Source organism: Lepidochelys olivacea, assembly GCF_965140295.1.
Source record: "Lepidochelys olivacea isolate rLepOli2 genome assembly, chromosome: 8".
In the NCBI taxonomy this organism is placed as follows: Eukaryota; Metazoa; Chordata; order Testudines; family Cheloniidae; genus Lepidochelys; species Lepidochelys olivacea.
The window spans coordinates 39,143,818-39,161,465 of NC_140418.1; the positions used below are offsets into that span (position 1 = coordinate 39,143,818).

At 55.6% G+C, this 17,648-nt stretch overlaps 1 protein-coding gene across 2 annotated transcripts in view; it reads right to left on the reverse strand.

The window, feature by feature from the left end:
- The window catches only part of ARAP3 (ArfGAP with RhoGAP domain, ankyrin repeat and PH domain 3), a 53,621-nt gene that overhangs the window by 9,425 nt on the left and 26,548 nt on the right, over positions 1-17,648 (reverse strand). For both annotated transcript variants that reach the window (XM_084635733.1, XM_084635734.1), the window contains exons 12-26: positions 17,380-17,465; positions 16,904-17,086; positions 16,470-16,632; positions 10,760-10,891; positions 10,513-10,666; positions 9,611-9,713; positions 8,991-9,189; positions 8,614-8,677; positions 6,677-6,840; positions 5,886-6,098; positions 5,380-5,485; positions 4,240-4,384; positions 4,090-4,158; positions 2,809-2,883; positions 333-447 (exon numbers count right to left, since the gene is read on the reverse strand). In XM_084635733.1, the coding sequence (XP_084491859.1) occupies positions 333-447; positions 2,809-2,883; positions 4,090-4,158; positions 4,240-4,384; positions 5,380-5,485; positions 5,886-6,098; positions 6,677-6,840; positions 8,614-8,677; positions 8,991-9,189; positions 9,611-9,713; positions 10,513-10,666; positions 10,760-10,891; positions 16,470-16,632; positions 16,904-17,086; positions 17,380-17,465 (1,971 nt within the window). The remainder of the gene's footprint in view (positions 1-332; positions 448-2,808; positions 2,884-4,089; positions 4,159-4,239; positions 4,385-5,379; positions 5,486-5,885; positions 6,099-6,676; positions 6,841-8,613; positions 8,678-8,990; positions 9,190-9,610; positions 9,714-10,512; positions 10,667-10,759; positions 10,892-16,469; positions 16,633-16,903; positions 17,087-17,379; positions 17,466-17,648) is intronic.

Consider the following 17,648-nt stretch of genomic DNA (forward strand, 5'->3'; position numbering starts at 1 on the left):
GCCATTCCCATCCCTCCCCGTCTCCACCGCCACTCACCCAGCCCCTGCCCCCATGGTGAGGTGCCACCCTCACTACTCACCTGGCCCCCCATCCTAATAGATAGATAACACTCCCATCACCCAGCCAGCCCCCCAATGGAGAAGCACCCCTGTCACTCAGCCAGCCCCTACCCCCAATGGAGAGATGCCCCCGTCACCCAGCCAACCCCCAGCCCTCCCAGTGGAGAAGCACCCCCATTACTCAGCTAGTCCCCGCTCCCCCAGTGGAGAAATGCCCCTGTCACACAGCCATCCCCCAGCCCCCACAGTGGAGAGGAGCCTCCGTCACTCACCCAGCTCCCCATTCTCCAGGGCCTCGAAGGTCAGCCAGATGTCCAGGCTCGCTGACACGTTGCGCATCTCCAGTACCTGATTGGTCAGCTCCTCCGCCGTCATGGTAGGCGACACCTATGGGGAGCGCAGAGATCAGCTCGTGCCCAGTCTCCACCCCAGGCCAAGGACTGGCCTGAGCCCTCTAGGCACCACCGAGTCTGTTGGCAGCAGGATGGGAATTAGCAAGAGAGAGGCATGCCCGGGCGGACCCTGGACTTCAGAAAAGCAGACTTTGACTCCCTCAGGGAACTGATGGGCAGGATCCCCTGGGAGAATAACATGAGGGGGAAAGGAGTCCAGGAGAACTGTTTGTATTTTAAAGAATCCTTACTGAGGTTGCAGGAACAAACCATCCCGATGTGTAGAAAGAATAGTAAATACAGCAGGTGACCAGCTTGGCTTAACAGTGAAATCCTCACTGATCTTAAACACAAAAAAGAAGCTTACAAGAAGTGGAAGCTTGGACAAATGACTAGGGAGGAGTATAAAAATATTGCTCAGGCATGCAGGAGTGAAATCAGGAAGGCCAAATCACACTTGGAGTTGCAGCTTGTTAAGGGTAACAAGAAGGGTTTCTACAGGTATGTTAGCAACAAGAAGGTGGTCAGGGAAAGTGTGGGACCCTTACTGAATGGGGGAGGCAACCTAGTGACGGAGGATGCGGAAAAAGCTAATGTACTCAATGCTTTTTTTGTCTCTGTCTTCATGAACAAGGTCAGCTTCCAGACTACTGCACTGGGCAGCACAGTATGGGGAGGAGGTGACCAGCCCTCTGTGGAGAAAGTTCAAGACTATTTAGAAAAGCTGGACGAGCACAAGTCCATGGGGCTAGATGCGCTGCATCCGAGAGTGCTAAAGGAGTTGGCGGATGTGATTGCAGAGCCATTGGCCATTATCTTTGAAAACTCATAGCGATCGGGGGAGATCTCGGATGACTGGAAAAAGGCTAATGTAGTGCCCATCTTTAAAAAAGGGAAGGAGGAGGATCCGGGGAACTACAGGCCAGTCAGCCTCACCTCAGTCCCTGGAAAAATCGTGGAGCAAGTCCTCAAGGAATCAATTTTGAAGCACTTCGAGGAGAGGAAAGTGATCAGGAACAGCCAGCGTGGATTCACCAAGGGCAAGTCATGCCTGACTAATCTAATTGCCTTCTGTGATGAGATAACTGGCTCTGTGGATATGTTATTCCTTGACTTTAGCAAAGCTTTTGATACGGTCTCCCACAGTATTCTTGCCAGCAATTTAAAGAAGTATGGGCTGGATGAAGGACTATAAGGTGGATAGAAAGCTGGCTAGATCGTCTCAATGGGTCGTGATCAATGGCTCCATGTCTAGTTGGCAGCCAGTATCAAGCGGAATGCCACAAGGGTCAGTCCTGGGGCCGGTTTTGTTCAATATCTTCATTAATGATCTGGAGGATGGCGTGGATTGCACCCTCAGCAAGTTTGCAGATGACACTAAACTGGGAAGAGTGGTAGATACGCTGGCGGGTAGGGATAGGATAGAGGGACCTAGACAAATTGGAGGATTGGGCCAAAAGAAATCTGATGAGGTTCAACAAGGACAAGTGCAGAGTCCTGCACTTAGGATGGAAGAATCCCATGCACTGCTACAGACTAGGGACCGAATGGCTCGGCAGCCATTCTGCAGAAAAGGACTGACGGGTTACAGTGGACAGGAAGCTGGATAGGAGTCAACAGTGTGCCCTTGTTGCCAAGAAGGCTAACAGCATTTTGGGCTATATAAGTATGAGCATTGCCAGCATATTTGGCACTGGTGAGACCTCATCTGGAGAACTGTGTCCAGTTTTGGGCCCCACACTACAAGAAGGATGTGGAAAAATTGGAAAGTGTCCAGCGAAGGGCAACAAAAATTATTAGGGGGCAGGAACACATGACTTATGAGGAGAGGCTGAGGGAACTGGGATTATTTAGTCTGCAGAAGAGAAAAATCAGGGAGTTTGATAGCTGCTTTCAACTACATGAAAGGGGGTTCCAAAGAGGATGGTCTAGACTGTTCTCAGTGGTAGCAGATGACAGAACAAGGAGCAATGGTCTCAAGTTGCAGTGGGGGAGGTATAGGTTGGATATTAGGACACACTATTTCACTAGGAGGGTAGTGAAGCACTGGAATGCGTTACCTAACGAGGTGGTGGAATCTCCTTCCTTAGGAGTTTTTAAGGTCAGACTTGACAAAGCCCTGGCTGGGATGATTTAGTTGGGGATTGGTCCTGCTTTGAGCAGGGGGTCGGACTAGATGACCTCCTGAGTCCTTTCCAACCCTGATATTCTATGATTTTATGATCTCCGAACCCTGCAGGGCAGCTCTGGCCCCCTGAAGGTTCCCTCCCAGTGGACAGCGAGGCCGGGACACTGAGGGTGGGCGATGCAGCTGCCCTGCCTGAGCCATGGCTGCAGCCAAGACATCCTCACTCACCTTCAGGGTGACACAGCAGTCGGGCAGCTTCTGCTCCAGGTAAACCTCAATGATGAGATCTCCAGCCTGAGAGAGCTGCGGGGAGAGACGGCAGAGGGTGGGCAAAGCCTGGGCCAAGTGCTGGACTGGGAGGCTGGCATCGGTGCGGCTGAGCCAGCAGCTCACAGCATCTGCCTGCAGGGAGCTGAGGAAGGGGCTGCTTGCGTCCAGAGTGGCTGCATGCTGTGACCGGTGCCGGGGGTGAGAAGGGTGGGGGTTACAAAGCAGGTTGGGGGCCCCACCCACCTGGGAGAGGGACCAGGAGAGCGAGGGCCTGGGGCAGGGCGATGGGGGGAGGCAGGGCCCTTTCCTGTTCCTGGGGAGGCCTCGTAAGAGATTATCTCATTGCAGAGCGAACACAGGGCCCATTGTGTGGCTAGGGCAGCCCATGCTGGAGCTGGGATCCATGCAGGGACAGCAGGACTTGCAGCTAGGGCAGGGGTGGGCAAAATTTTTGGGCCAAGGGCCACATCTGGGTGGGGAAATTGTATGCAGGGCCGGGGCAGGGGGTGGGCATGCGGGAGGGAGTGCGGGGTATGGGAGGGGGTGCAGTGTGCAGGAACGGGCTCAGGGCAAGGGATTGGGGCAGAGGAGGTGTGGGGTGTATGAGGGGACTCAGGGAAGGGGGTTGGGGTGCAGGAGGGGTGCAGAGTGCAGGATGGGGCTCAGGGCAGGGGTGTAGGAGGGGTGCAGACTGTGGGAGGGAGCTCAGGGCAGGGGGTTGGGTGAAGGAGGGGGGTGGGGTGCAACAGGGGGCTCAGGGCAGGGAGTTGGGCTGCAGGAGGGGTTCGGGCTCCAGCTTAAAGCGGCTTCGGGGTGGCAGCGGTGTGCACCGGGCCCAGGGCAGGCTCCCTGCATGCCTGCCCTGGCCCCATGCCACGCTGCATCGGGAAGCAGCCCCCACTCAGAAGCGGCCGGCACTGCGTGGCAAGGGCAATGCACAGAGCCCTCTGCCCTACCTCCTCCAAACCGCAGGGACGTGGTGCTGGCCAATTCTGAGAGTGGCGCGGGGCCTGCGGCACCACGGGGGGCAATCCCATGGGCCGGATCCAAAGTCCTGAGGGGCCGGATCCGGCCTGCGGGCTGTAGTTTGCCCACCCCTGAGCTAGGGGCCTGTGCTGGGCTGCTCTCCAGCTGTCTGCCTCCACCATGGAAGCTCACCGATGTCCATGGGCCCAGGCAGAGGCCGATGGACAAATCAGCAGGAGGATCCAAGATATGGGGAGTGCATGGAGTGAGTACCTGCACATCCCTCCAGGTGGTGATGAGGCTGTTCTCTAGATCCATCTGTGACACCTGGTCCTCGTCAATCTAGCGGGCAAGAGAAGGGATGTGAGGTGCAGGAGGGAGAGGAGACAGTCCTGGGGGAGGCAGGGCGAGTGGGGGGCTTACGTTGAAAATGCGGACATAGTTGTCAATCAGGTCCTCCATCACCTTGACCTCATCCCCTTTGCCATCTGTCTGGAAAAGGCTGGGAGCAAAGAGCAGTGACAGGTTCTTGGTGTTCATCTGATTGAAGTCAGCACATTTCTGCACGCTGCAAGCCGGGGCAGAGAGAGAGAGAGAGATTGAGATTTCTGAGCGTGTGCCCAGCAGCCCCAGCGTGGGATGAGGCTGGGCCGCTCAGGACCACCCACCCAGCTGCTGGAGTCAGGCAGAACTTCTTGTTCTAAACCTTTTTCTAACTTCCATGAAAAAAAAGGTCACAGGGTTATGAAATTTTCCACTTTTCTCATCAAAACATAAAACTAAAAACTTTAATTTCAATACTTTGAATGTCAAGTTTTTGGCCTTTTGTTCCCCCTTTTGGTCACTGAATGCACTTGAACGTGCAATGGCCTCAGAGTGGGTTTCCCCTACTTCCTCCAATTTCTCTCTGTGTTCATTGTAACATTTCCACCTTGAGAAAAGTCACATAGCAGCAAAGGGCAGAATTGACTGGTATCTGGCTGCTCCGTGATTCCTCTGGCATCAGGAAAGTTTTGAAAAGTTACAAAGTAATAAAAGGAAGATGGAAAGAAGATGAAAGTGTGAAGCCCCAACTGTGGGACATCCACCATTTTCTGGCAAAATGGAACCAGAAGATAACAACTGGGAAGAAAGGAGGAAAAAACCTCACGAAGATTACAGAATGCTAACCCTGTAAACTGGTCTGTGCCGACCTCTGAGAAATGCAGACAAGTCACCTTCATTTGCACAATTGCTTGCCATTTTTTGCTGCCAGAGGGAAGGCCCAGCCCCAGGCTTACTGCATGGTCCTCCCAGCCTTTCTATACGGCTCAGAGACAGGGGGGTGTCCCAGGGCCATTTGTCAAACTCTATCCCTGGATCACCCCCCGCTGGCACTGGCCTTTCCGTATCCCTGGGGGACCCAGAGACCCTGAAGCTGAGTGGGAAGTGAAGGGGGCAGACAGTGGACACAGCATGTCTGGACTGAACCATGTCAGCTGGTGACGCTCCCCCGATTTCCTGGACCATGCTGTTCCCTGAAGAAGTGACATATGCACACTGCCCAAGGAGGGACAGACTGACCGGTAGAGGTGACCAATCAGAGCAGCCAGTGTCCTGCGGTTGAGGCGGGGCAGGCGGTTGATCAACTCCTTGTAGCGCTCCAGCCGTTGGGACTTCAGGGCTATTGCTGGAGGAAGCAGACCGTCACAAACACAACACTGCGCAAAGGCACAACTACCATCACCAGGCATGAGCTGCTAGCCCCAGGCCATGCACGGACTGGCAGGGAGCTGTGCCCCAACTTACCCACACTCACACCAATCACCCAGCCCCTCGTGGGGCCAGTGCTCCAGGTCAGACTGGCATGATTCCCACCCTCTGTGCATTGGCGCAAATGATGGAGCCAGGGGCAGGGGAGAATGGGGCCCAGAGCGCCCCGCACCAGCGGAGCTCAGCACTGGGCTGGCCTAGGTCTGTTCCTGGCATGTGGTTGGTGGCAGGAGAAGGGGCATCAGGGTGAGAGGGAGCCCAAGGCAGAGAACAGCTGCTGCATGGTGAGGGTGGGGGGACAGCAAGAAGATGAGTACCCGCAGCCTCCTTCCACTGGGGGTGCAGCTCCGAAGTGAAGACAGGGTCCTCGAGCTCCCGGAAGAATCTCTTCAGCACGTCGGTCACATCCTCGATGAAGTTGTCACTGATGCGCAGCTTGACGTTGCGGGCATCCCTGCGGAACTGCTCCATCAGCACCTTGATCCGGGACTTGGCCCCATTCTTCCGGTAAATGCCTTCATGTCGCAGCCCTGCGGGCAGAGCAAGAGAGAGACCATGTCATGGGAGCCGCGTGCTAAAGGGGGAGCCCGGATCAGCACCACCAATGCAGGGGTGGCGCAGGTAGCGGACTAATGGGAAGCCCAGAGTGTGTCCTCCCAGCTCTAGATCACTCAGTGTGTGTGTGCGGTGGTTGGGGGTGGTGTAAGCAGGTAGATCATAGAGTGCCCTCCACGGCCCAGATCAGTGTGTGTGTGTGGGAACTCAGAGTGTACCCTTGCAGGCCCTGATCAGTGTGTGTAGCTCAGAGTGTACCCTCACAGGCCCTGATCAGTGTGTGTAGCTCAGAGTGTACCCTCACAGGCCCTGATCAGTGTGTGTGTGGGGGGGGTAGGAAATGGGGGGAGATAGATGGGAGTATGCCCTTGCAGCCTGCTCCCAGTGGGTGCCCCATGCCAACTTGGGAGATGCCTGACGTACAAGTGGCAGCTCTGCACTCCCCCCTGAGGTGATGCCACCTGCCTCACAGGAGAACGCGGCACAGGGCTCCTGGCAGCACTGCCAGTACCCAACAGGAGGTGCCAGGCCATCCCTGAGCAGAGGGGCTCACCGTATTGGGTGATGAAGGCAATGCAGCTGTCCACGAGGATGGGGATGTCGCTCCTGCTGAGCTGCTGGTCGCGCAGGGCGTTGCCCCGTCCCCCTGCCGAGGCCTGGATGTCCGTGCACCATGCTGCAAAGTCCATCCGCGACACCCCCTGCAGGTAAAAGGTCCTGAGGACAGGTGTGACGTTATTAATATAACCTGTGACCGCATAGATCATTGGTGCAACCACTGTTATATATTTGCAGCAAATATTGTACAAAGGTGTCTATGGAAAGATTATGATTTGCTAATTATGATTATGCTACCTGTAGGTGTGTCTCATTTTTGTAGTTGAAGTTATGAATATTGGCTATGTACTTGTCTATCAGTGTGTTTTGATTCTGAAGTAGCCTTAGTAAAGCATTTGGCCAGCTTCTTGAGAAAGGAATTTGCAAATTAAATGTCCAATCAAGAAACACTTAACTGACAATGGGCCTTGGAAGACTCCAATCCCCATAAAAAGTCTTCCTGGGGACGTTCAAGATAGCATGTGAACAATGGCTGCCGCCTCTAAAGAACTGAGTCATACATGGATATGTGACTTGCCCATGTGACTCCAAACTCCATTTTGCTGTAATTTTCCACAGCAAGAACAAAGAGGTGTTCTTACACCTGGAAGAGACTAAAAAAGGCAGCTGCCTCATCTCCATCTTGTCTTCAATCCTGCTTCTTACCTCTGTAGGGCCTTCGCTACAAACTGAAGCTCTGAACAAAGGACTGAATGACCCATCCCAGTTGTGGATGTACTCCAGAGACTTGATTTCAACCTGCAGTTTATTCTATCACTGCTGCAAGCCTGAACCAAGAACTTCGCCATGACTGTATGTAATTGATTCCATTTAACCAATTCTAGCTCTCATCTATATTTCTTTCTTTTTATAAATAAACGTTTAGATTTTAGATTCTATAGGATTGGCAACAGCGTGATTTGTGGGTAAGATCTGATTTGTATATTGAGCTGGGTCTGGGGCTTGGTCCTTTGGGATCGGGAAAACCTTTTACCTTTTACTGAGGTATTGCTTTGCATAACCATTTGTCCCCATAACGAGTGGCACTGGTGGTGATACTAGGAAACTGGAGTGTCTAAGGGAATTGCTTGTGTGACTTGTGGTTAGCCAGTGGGGTAAAACCAAAGTCCTCTCTCTTTGGCTGGTTTGGTTTGCCTTGGTGTGCAAAGGAACCCCAGCCTTGGACTGTAACTGCCCTGCTTTAAGCAATTTGTCCTGAATTGGCACTCTCAGTTGGGTCCCACCAAAGCCAGCATCGTTACAACAGGGCAGAGAGCAGGAGGTGAAACACAGCTGGGTACACAGCACAGGGCTGACTCACACAGCATCCCCAGCTCCCTTCCTGCCCCCGGCATGCCCCATTGCCCTGGTGCAGGCACGGGAGAGCTGCCTGGCCCAGGAGCCTGGCTCCTCCGCCAGACACAGACCTGTCCATAGGCACTGCCCCCGCCCGAGCCTCAGGGGGCAGGGCAGACATTTAGGGGAGACCGGGGGGGCGTAGCTTAGAGCGTAGCCTCCTAGGCCCATATCAGCTAATCCCAGTGGGGTTAAGAGCAATGCGGGGAATTAGACAAAAGGAAAATCTAGGCTGAGTCTCAGGGTGCCCCTCGTGGTGACGGGTCCCACTGCATGGCTGTTCAGCCTGCGCTGGCCCAGCAAACACAGCACTGCTCCCGTCCCGGGGCAAGGATTAGATCCCGCCCGCCCCCATGTGGGCTCAGGCAGACTCCTCTCCCCGAGCTGTGCTCAGACTCCGTTCCCTGGAAGTCCACTGACCAGGCTGTCTGTATGTTTATTCACCCCCAGGCTTAGTCTGTCCAGACCCTGGGCCAGTAACACCTCCTTGCAGGCAGGAGGTGCTGCTCATCTGTGTCATGTCCTGGCAGAGCTCACCTCCCCATCTCCACCAGGATCAGCACCTCCTTCTTCTCAGGAGTCTCAGTGAGGGGCACCACACCTGCACAGGAGCAAATGGAGACTTTAGATGCAAATCCTACCCAGGGGCCAGGGAGAGACCTTGGGAGCTGTGCTGGGCCCACACTGGGCCCCCCAGGGCAGCTAGAAGGATCCCCGAAGCTTTACATACTGTGTATATGCAATCACTGACCCAGCACTGGAATGCAGCACTGCTGGGGTGGGGCATGGCTGGTAGTGAACAGTGCTCGGCCACACAGCACAGGGCTCACTGACCCAGCACCGCAATGCAGTCCCTCTGGGGTGGGGCACAGCTGCTGTTTCCCACAGTTGGGACGGGCAAAGGCTGTACTCACTGAGCTCCTGCAGCCTCCGGAGGTTGATGCTGTCCTCGGCTGCGCCCTCCTCCCCTGGGCAGAAGAACAGGTGGGCTTTCTGCAGAATGAAGAAGCCCTGCAGCCACTGCTCAGGGCTGAGCATGGATCTGTAGTGCAACCGCCCCACTCTCTGGAACTCGTAGCCCAGCAGGCAGTGACAGCTGAGCGGTGTGAACCACTGCATGGGACGGAGAGACCGGTTAGATCCAGGCTGAGCGCAGGGTGAGGGCATCACAGAGGGCTGTACCCCAGTTTGGGTGGCTGTGGGTGGGGACAGGAACTGGGGGAAGGACTATGCCCTGCATTGTGGATGGAGCCAGGCAGAACACTATACTCTGCATGTGTGTGTGTAAGGGGGCAGTGCCAGGGCGGAGGGCTATGCCCCATGTGGCAGGCAGGAGGGATGCTGATTGGATCCTGCACACACACCCCCGCCAGCAGCATGCCAATGTGGGGGAGGGTCTGTCATGCCAGGGAGATGAGGCAAGTTAGTGCTGCAGCTCTCAGCAGCTGCTTCCCAGCCTGGCCCATGGAAGAGGCTGGTACTGCTGGGTGCAGTGCCACACTGGGCCTGTGCCCTGGGTGACTGTGTCACACACCTTGCCGATGGCGCTGGCCCAGGCCTGCAGGGTGTCCGGCCCATCAGCTCCCAGCTGCTGCACTTTGTCACCACTCAGGAAGAGCTCCAAAGCGAAGCGAAACCTGTAGACGAAGGCAAAAGCATGAGGGGGGCAGGGCTCCCACAGCAGCCCAGTGCCCTGCCCACCACAGCCCTTGCACTCTGGTTCAGCAGTGAAAGTGACCCTTCCTGAGGCTGCGCCGTACTGAGCTCTGCTGCATGGAGGCCAAGGCCCTGAGGACTGGCCCTGCTCATGGGGCTCGCTAGACCCAGGGCGCAAGGCCAGCAGGTGGCCGGAGGGCAGCAGGCCCTTCCAAATGGCCCAGCTTTAGCTGCCTCCCCACACACAGGAGCCAGAGCGCAACTTCCCCAGGCAGCAGAAGCAGGGGGCCCAGGGTCACTAGGTAGCTTTCACTGGGACATCTGCAGCACCAAGCAGCAGACCCGAGCAGTCAGGGTTTGGGCCCAGTGGGGCGAACTCAGAGGGCCTGGCTATGGAGAAGCAGGGAGCTGGCTGCAGGGACTCAGCAGGCCTGACCCCTGCACCACAGTCCCTTCAGCATAAGGGCATAGTGCCCCTTCACTGCTAATCTCCCTCCCTCCCCAGTGCATGTCCGCAGAACTGCTTGGACCCCAAGGTGGTTGCCTGCCTCTCCCTGCAGGGCAGCCCCATGCCCAACACACTGCCTGCACCCAGTGCCTGGGGGTCTGGCTGCCTCTGATCCGCTTGCCACATGGGGGCCCCAACAATGGACTGCATCCTGGGGGATTTCGGGGAGTAACCTGACTGTGCTCCAGCCAGGGTGCCGACTGAGGTGGGAGAAGGTGGGCATGTGCCAGGGTGTGGACGGGGAAGGGGCATGTCCCTTCGGGGCAAGGTACCTGTCCGGAGGTCCAGGACTGGCCAGTTCATCTGCTCTGCTCACGCCCAGCGAGACCATGTCAGCCAGCTCAACCTTCCCCACTGACTCAGCACATTTGTCAGTCTCATAGAAGAGGAGAGACTTCTCCAGGGAGCACCAGACGCGGTGCAGTTCTGCAGGGAACACACTGTCAGCAAGAGCAGGTCCCTGACGTACCAAGCAGCCTCTCTCCATCCTAGCCACCATGGGACCTGGCCCATACCTACCATCTCTGCTCTTCCTGGTGCCGGAGAGCTTGGAGAGGGCTGGTGCTTTGTAGAGGTAGCCACTGTGCACCACAGGCTGGGTGATCTCATTGTAGACCCCTTCCAGACTTGGCTCCTGAGCGCTGGGGCTCCCTGCCAAACACAATAACCTAAGAACAGCCATACTGGGTGTGACGTTATTGACATGAACTGTGACCATACAGATCGTTGTTGCAACCAGGGTCCTATGCTGGCACCAAGTCTTGTACAGAGGAGGTCAAGTGGAGTGTCTATGGAAAGGTTGTAGTTTGCAGGTTATGATTATGCTATCTGTATGTGTGTATCATTTTTGTAGTTGAAGTTATCAATATTGGCTATGTACTGGTCTCTTAATGTGTTTGACTCTAAGTAGCCTCAGTGAAGCATTTGGTCTGCTTCTTGAGAAAGGACTATTCTCAGTAAGTGCCCAATCAAGAAACACTTAACTGACAATGGACTTTGGGAGATGCCAATCCATATCTGAGCTTTTCTGGGAACCTTCAAACTAACATGTATACAATGGCGTTGGCCTGCAAAAAGCTGAATCATTCATGGACATGGGACTTGCCCAGGTGACTAAAAAGTCCATTTTGTTGCTGTGATTTTGCACAAGAGAACAAAAAGGGTTTCCGCCCACAAGGAGAGAATATAAAAGGCCCTGGAAGCCTCTCCTTTTTGTCTTCAACTGGCTTAAGAGATAGCCTCTCCACCCCCAAGAGATGCCTGAAAGAAACTGGAACAAAGGACAGTAACTACAGGGGTGTGAGTGATTGCTGAACCCAAACTAGGAAGGAGTCCAGTCTGTGAAAGAAGCTTATTGGAACATCTCTGAGGGTGAGATTTACCTGTACAGTAACTCCTCACTTAACGCTGTAGTTATGGTCCTGAAAAATGCAACTTTAAGTGAAATGATGTTAAGTGAATCAAATTTCCCCGTAAGAATGAATGTGATGGGGGGGGTTTAGGTTCCAGGGAATTTTTTTTTGCCCTACAGTACAGTCCAGTACTATAGTTGGGAGGGGCCCCCGCCTTACCCCACACAGGCACAGCCCACTGGCACTGCAGGCAGTGAGGCAGGCAAGGAGGCAGAAGGTGCTGTAGGCTAGGAGAAGCACGTTGCGCAGGGGCAGCTTCCCCTACTCTGCAAGCACCAGGGGCAGGGGGCTAAACCCTCGGCCCGCCTACTCCACCCCTTCCCCCAAGTCCCCATCCTTATCCTCCCTCTTCTTCCTCCCCTCCTCCCCCTTTACTCCGCATGCCGCATCCTCGCTCCTCCCCCCTCCCTCCCCTGCCTCCTGCCCACGGCAATCAGCTGGCTTGGGACGTTCAGGGGATAGGAGGGACGGGGGAGGAGCGAGGACGCGGTACGCAGCCTCCCCCCCTCCGTCTCCTGCCTGCAGCAATCAGCTGGTTTGTGGTGTTCAAGAGGCGGCGGGGGAGGGGAGCCTACGTGCTGTGTCTTCACTCCTCCTCCCTCCCTCCTGAACGCTGCAAGCCAGCTGATTGCCACGGGCAGGAGGCGGGGTGAGGAGTGGGAGGGTGCAGGGGAGCTGATGGGGGGCTGCCAGCTGTGGACAAAGCAGGCTGCCAAACGACGTTACAGCGAAGCACTGCACAACTTTAAATGGAGCATATTCTATAATTGAGCAGGGACATAAGATTGAAACAACGTTAATCGAGAGGACGTTAAGTGGAGAGTTACTGTATGCAGTTTCTTAATGTATTAGTCTTAGACTTGTGTGTTTTGTTTTATTTTTTTTTGGTAACTTACTTTGTTCTATTACTTGGCATCACTTAAATCCTACTTTTTATACTTAATAAAATCACTTTTGCTTATTATTGAACCCAGAGTTAGTGACTAATACTTGGGGGAGCAAACAGCTGTGCATATCTCTCTATTAGTGTTATAGAGGATGGACAATTTATGAGTTTATACTGTATAAGATTTATACAGAGTAAAATGAATTCATTTGGGGTTTAAGCTCCCAGAAAGACTGAATACTGGGGGCTGGGAAAGTCTCTGTTAACTAAGAAACTCCTGAGCTGAGTGGATCTCAGTTTCAGTGAACTGCAGGGGGGCGTGGCCCAAGCTTTTGGTCTGTGCTGTAACTGACTGGAGTGTCTTACTCAATAAGACAAGAGTGGAGGGAAGCCTTCTCTGGCAGGGGGGTTTGTTTTCAGTGGTATCCCAGCACATCTAGTGACAGTCTAGTCACATCTAGTGACCAGACTGTGACCAGAATTGCATGCAGTATTCAAAGTGTGGGCGTACCATGGATTTTACTCCTGAGGGCATTCTGCACGGAAATATTAAAAATTATGCTCACAATATTTTAAAATTCTACAAATATTATCTGTCAAATAAATGTGAAGGCTCCAGCATGGCATTGGGGAGCACAGGCTACTGGCTGCGCTGAGGTGGGAGATCACTGTGCAGCTCCCCCTCGGGACATGGACTCAGTGGTGAGGCTGCACCCAATCCTGACACAGCACAAGGACTGGGCCTGCTCCAGAAACATCCCAGGGCCCTGCCCCTCCATGCCAGGTGCACCAGGTAGGGGCAGACAGGCTCAGCAAAGCAGGATCCAAGTGTGGAGGGGTTTAGTGTGGGAGGATCCAGGTGTGGGTTGAGAGCAGGGGCGGGCAAACTTTTTGGCCTGAGGGCCGCATCGGGTTTCTGAAATTGTATAGAGGGCCAGTTGGGGGAGGCTGTGCCTCCCCAAACAGCTAAGCATGGCCTGGCCCCTGCCCCCATCTGACCCCCCCTGGTTCTCGCCCCCTGACAGCCCCCTTGGTACTCCTGCCCCATCCAACCCCCCTGTTCCCTGACGGCCCCCCAGGGACCCCTACCCCATCCACCCCTCACTCTCCGTCCCCTGACCGACCCCGGACTCCCCACCCCTAACTGCCCCCCAGCCACCCCATCAAACCCCCCCTCTCCTTCCTGACTGCCCCCCCCCGGGACCCCTGCCACATCCAACCACCCCTTGACCCTGTCCCCTGACTGCCCCCGGAATCCCTGCCCCTGACTGCTCCCCACCACCCAATCCAACCCCCCTCTCCTTCCGGAATGCCCCCCCCGGGACCCTTGCCCCCATTCAACCACCCTGTTCCCCGCCCTCTGACTTCCCCATCCACACCCCTGTCCCCTGACAACCACCCCCAAACTCCCGTGCCCTCTAGCCAACCCTCCCTGCTCCCTGCCTCCTTACCGCGTTCCCTGGAGCACCGGTGGCTGGCGGCGCATCAGGACAGGCAGCTGCGCCGTCTGGCTGGAGCCAGCCATGCACCGCGCAGCACAGAGCACCGGGTCAGGCCGGACTCTGCAGCTGTGCTGCCCCAGGAGCTCGCTGCTCCACCAGCCAGAGCATTGCGCTGGCGGAGCAGTGAGCTGCGGCTGCGGGGGAAGGGGGAACACAGGGGAGGGGCCGAGGGCGAGCCTCCCAGGCCAGGAGCTCATGGGCCAGGCAGGCTGGTCCCATGGCCAGATGTGGCCCACGGGCTGTAGTTCGCCCACCTCTGGTTGAGAGGGTTCTGTGTGGGGCAATCTGGGTGCAGGTGGCTCAGTGGGGGATCCAGGTGTAGGGGGGCAATCTGGATGCACATGGGCTTGTTGGATGGTTCTGGGTGCAATGGTAATAGGACTCTGCAGGGGGTCCAGGTGAAGGTGGTTAGGGGTCAGCGGGGGCGGGTCTGGGTGTGGGGGGGGATCAGTGGGGGGGTTCCAGATGCTGGGGGAGTGGGGCTCAGTGGGGTTGGGATCCATGTGCAGCTGGTTGGGGTTCGGTAGGGTGGGGATTCGGGTGTAGGTGGCTTGTCAGGGTGGTCCAGGTGCAGGGGGAGTGGGCTCATCAGAGGGGGTTCTGGGTGTGAGGGAGTCTGCATGCACGGGGATTGGGTGGATGGGGGAGCTGCTCACAGTATAGTGATACCTCGCCCTGCAGCTCAGGAGCGATAGGCGCAGGAAGCGTGTGGCGGGGGTTGGGGGGAGAGTTTGCAGAGCTTCCTACAGCCAGAAGAGAAATCTGGGGGTGGGTCTGACATGGCCCTGAATGCCGTGCAGGGAAAGAGGAAGTTCCATCCTCCTCAGCCCAGCTGGGACTAGCAGCTGAGCCTGGCACAGGGTAGGAGCCACCAGTCGGGTCTTCTCCAGTCCCGCCCCCTGCCCCACAGTGATTTACCTCTCTGCCGGCTGCCCTGGGCACCTGAAACATACTGCTGGGGAGGGTTGAATGACAGCTCTTGTGGCTTCCATTTGCTTCCCTGTCAGAAAGTCATTTTTCTGCAGGGAAGCAAAGAAATCTGCAGGGGACATAAATTTTGCACAGTGGTGCAGAATTCCCCCAGGATTTATATAGTGGCATTATGATATTTACTGTCTTATCATCTATCCCTTTCCTTATGGTTCCTAACATTCTGTTAGCTTTTTTGATTACTGCTGCACAATGAGCAGAAAATTTCAGAGAACTATCCACAATGACTCCAAGATCTCTTTCTTGAGGGATAACAGCTAATTTAGATCCCATCGTTTTGGTATGTATAGTTGGGATGATGTTTTCCAATATGTATTAATTTGCATTTATCAACATTAAATTTCATTTGACATTTTGTTTCCCAGTTATACAGTTTTGTGATGTCCCTTTGTAACTCTTTGCAGTCTGCTTTGGACTTAACTATCTTGAGTAGTTTTGTATTGTCTTCAAATTTTGCCATCTCACTGTCTGCCCCTTTTTCCAGATTATTTATATTGAACAGCATTGGTCACAGTGCAGATCCCTGGGGGACACCACTATTTAGCTTTCTCCATTCTGAAAACTGACCATTTATTCCCACCCTGTTTCCTGTCTTTTAACCAGTTACTGATCCATGAGAGGACCTTCCCTCTTATCCCGTGACAGCTTACTTTGCTCAAGAGCCTTTGGGGAAGGACCTTGTCAAAGGCTTTCTGAAAGTCCAAGTACACTATATCCACTGGATCCACGTTGTCCACATGCTTACTCATGCCCTCAAAGAATTCCAATAGATTGGAGAGGCATGATTTACCTTTACAAAAGATGTGTTGACCCTTCCCCAACACACTGCAGAGAGTAGCAGAGCAAAACCTGTGGTTGCCTTGACCCCATGGAAACATTGCCACGTCGCTGGGGTTGGGCGGTGACCCTGGGAAGGTCAGTGGCATAGAGACCAATGGTCCAAGTGTGGGGAAGGGGTGTGTTCCAAAAGCGGTGTGTTCCATGTGACACTGGGAGATTCCAGGTGGGGCAGGGTGGGTTCCATGTGGGGCGTGGGGTTCCAGGGGAGGTGAAGTTCTGTGTTGGCAGGGGGTTTCCGGGGATGGTGGGTTGCCTGCGGAGCAGAGAGTCCCCTGTGCAGGACACAGGGGGCTCACAGGCATCCCTCTCAGTCTGCCATGGCTCAAAGGTGGGCACAATGTGGGATAATGACAAAGCTGGCCCCTGCAGGACCTGGAGAACTGTGGTTTCTGCTCCTTGGGATGACTGGCTCTGGCCAGAGCCTCAGCCTCACGGTTCTCTTCTGATGCCCCTGACATTCCATGGGAAAACGGGTGGCACAACTTTGCCAACGCTGAGGGCAGCAGGACCAGAATGGGCAGGGGCAGGGGAGGAGGCAGTGACAGATAAGCCACCCCCATCACTGCTGTGGGGTAGGGGGCTCTGGGATCTCCATTTACCTGGATGGTTCCCATGCCAGCTGCTCTCAGGGGTCTGCCAGAGCTCGGTTCCCTGCGACCCGTCGCAGCCCCCTGTGTCAGCTGCCATCCCGGCTTCAGTGGCAGAGAAGAAATGCAGGATCGTCTTCAGCAGGCTGGGCCCTGCCACAGCAGCACAGAGCGCCTGGGGCGAGAGACACGATCAGATCCCTAGCCTTGGCACACCCGCTGTCCACGGACACCTGGCTGCCAGCTCAGGGGCAGGAGGGGGAGCAATGCAGGCACATGTGTGTGCCCACACAGAAGGCCAGATCTATCCTGCCCATCCCCATGGCTTCTGAACCCCTGCCACAAGTGCAGGAGGGAGCATTGGGTCAGTAAGGGAGTTCACTGTGCTCTCTGTGCAGAGCCTGTGCCACTGCCCCACGACCGTCCAAGCCCAGTCTGCCGATTACCTGCAGCACGTCAACCTGGGAAGGGTAGCGGGGGTGTGGGCGGCGGTACCGCCCGTCGCGGTATTTGTGAGTGATGAAGACCTGTCTCTGCTCCGTGCTGGCGTCTGGGTAGAGGGCCTCAGAGGGCGGGAGGCACGCGGCCCAGAACCGGTTCGCTCGCTCGTTTCCCAGCATGATGAACAGCTGAATGAAAGCGCAGAGTCACTGGGGAAGGGGGCAAGATAGCACTGGGGGATTCTGTGGGTTGTTGAGGGGGGACATTGCAAGCCCCTGGAGGGGGCTGGGTGTCAGAGATGGACAGGGGATTCCCTGGGGGAATGCTCTGGGTCCTCTCCCCGCTGCCAGGGCATCCCCAGGAAGATCAGCCCCCCACCCCAGACCCCGACTGTGACACACATTTCTGTAATGTCAGCTCTGCCTTGTGGGCGCTGGCTGTGGCAGCACATGGATGGGGGTGAGCAGGGCAGTCTCTGTACCTGGACAATCTCATTGCTCCAGACGCTGGTGTCGAGCTTCAGGCTCTGCACCTTGGACACGCTGGAGCCCAGGCTCCGGTGCTGACCTGTCAGGAGCAGCAGAGAGACTGTGAGCAGCCCGGCTGCCCGGCTGCCCGACCTGGCCGGCCAATCAGCTGCCAACCCATCCACCTGCCCAGCCAGCCAGCCAACCTTTTGACCCAGCCACTCAGCCCCCCACTGACCCGCCAGGCCCCAATACCCCCCCCCTCCCACACCGGCAGGAAAGG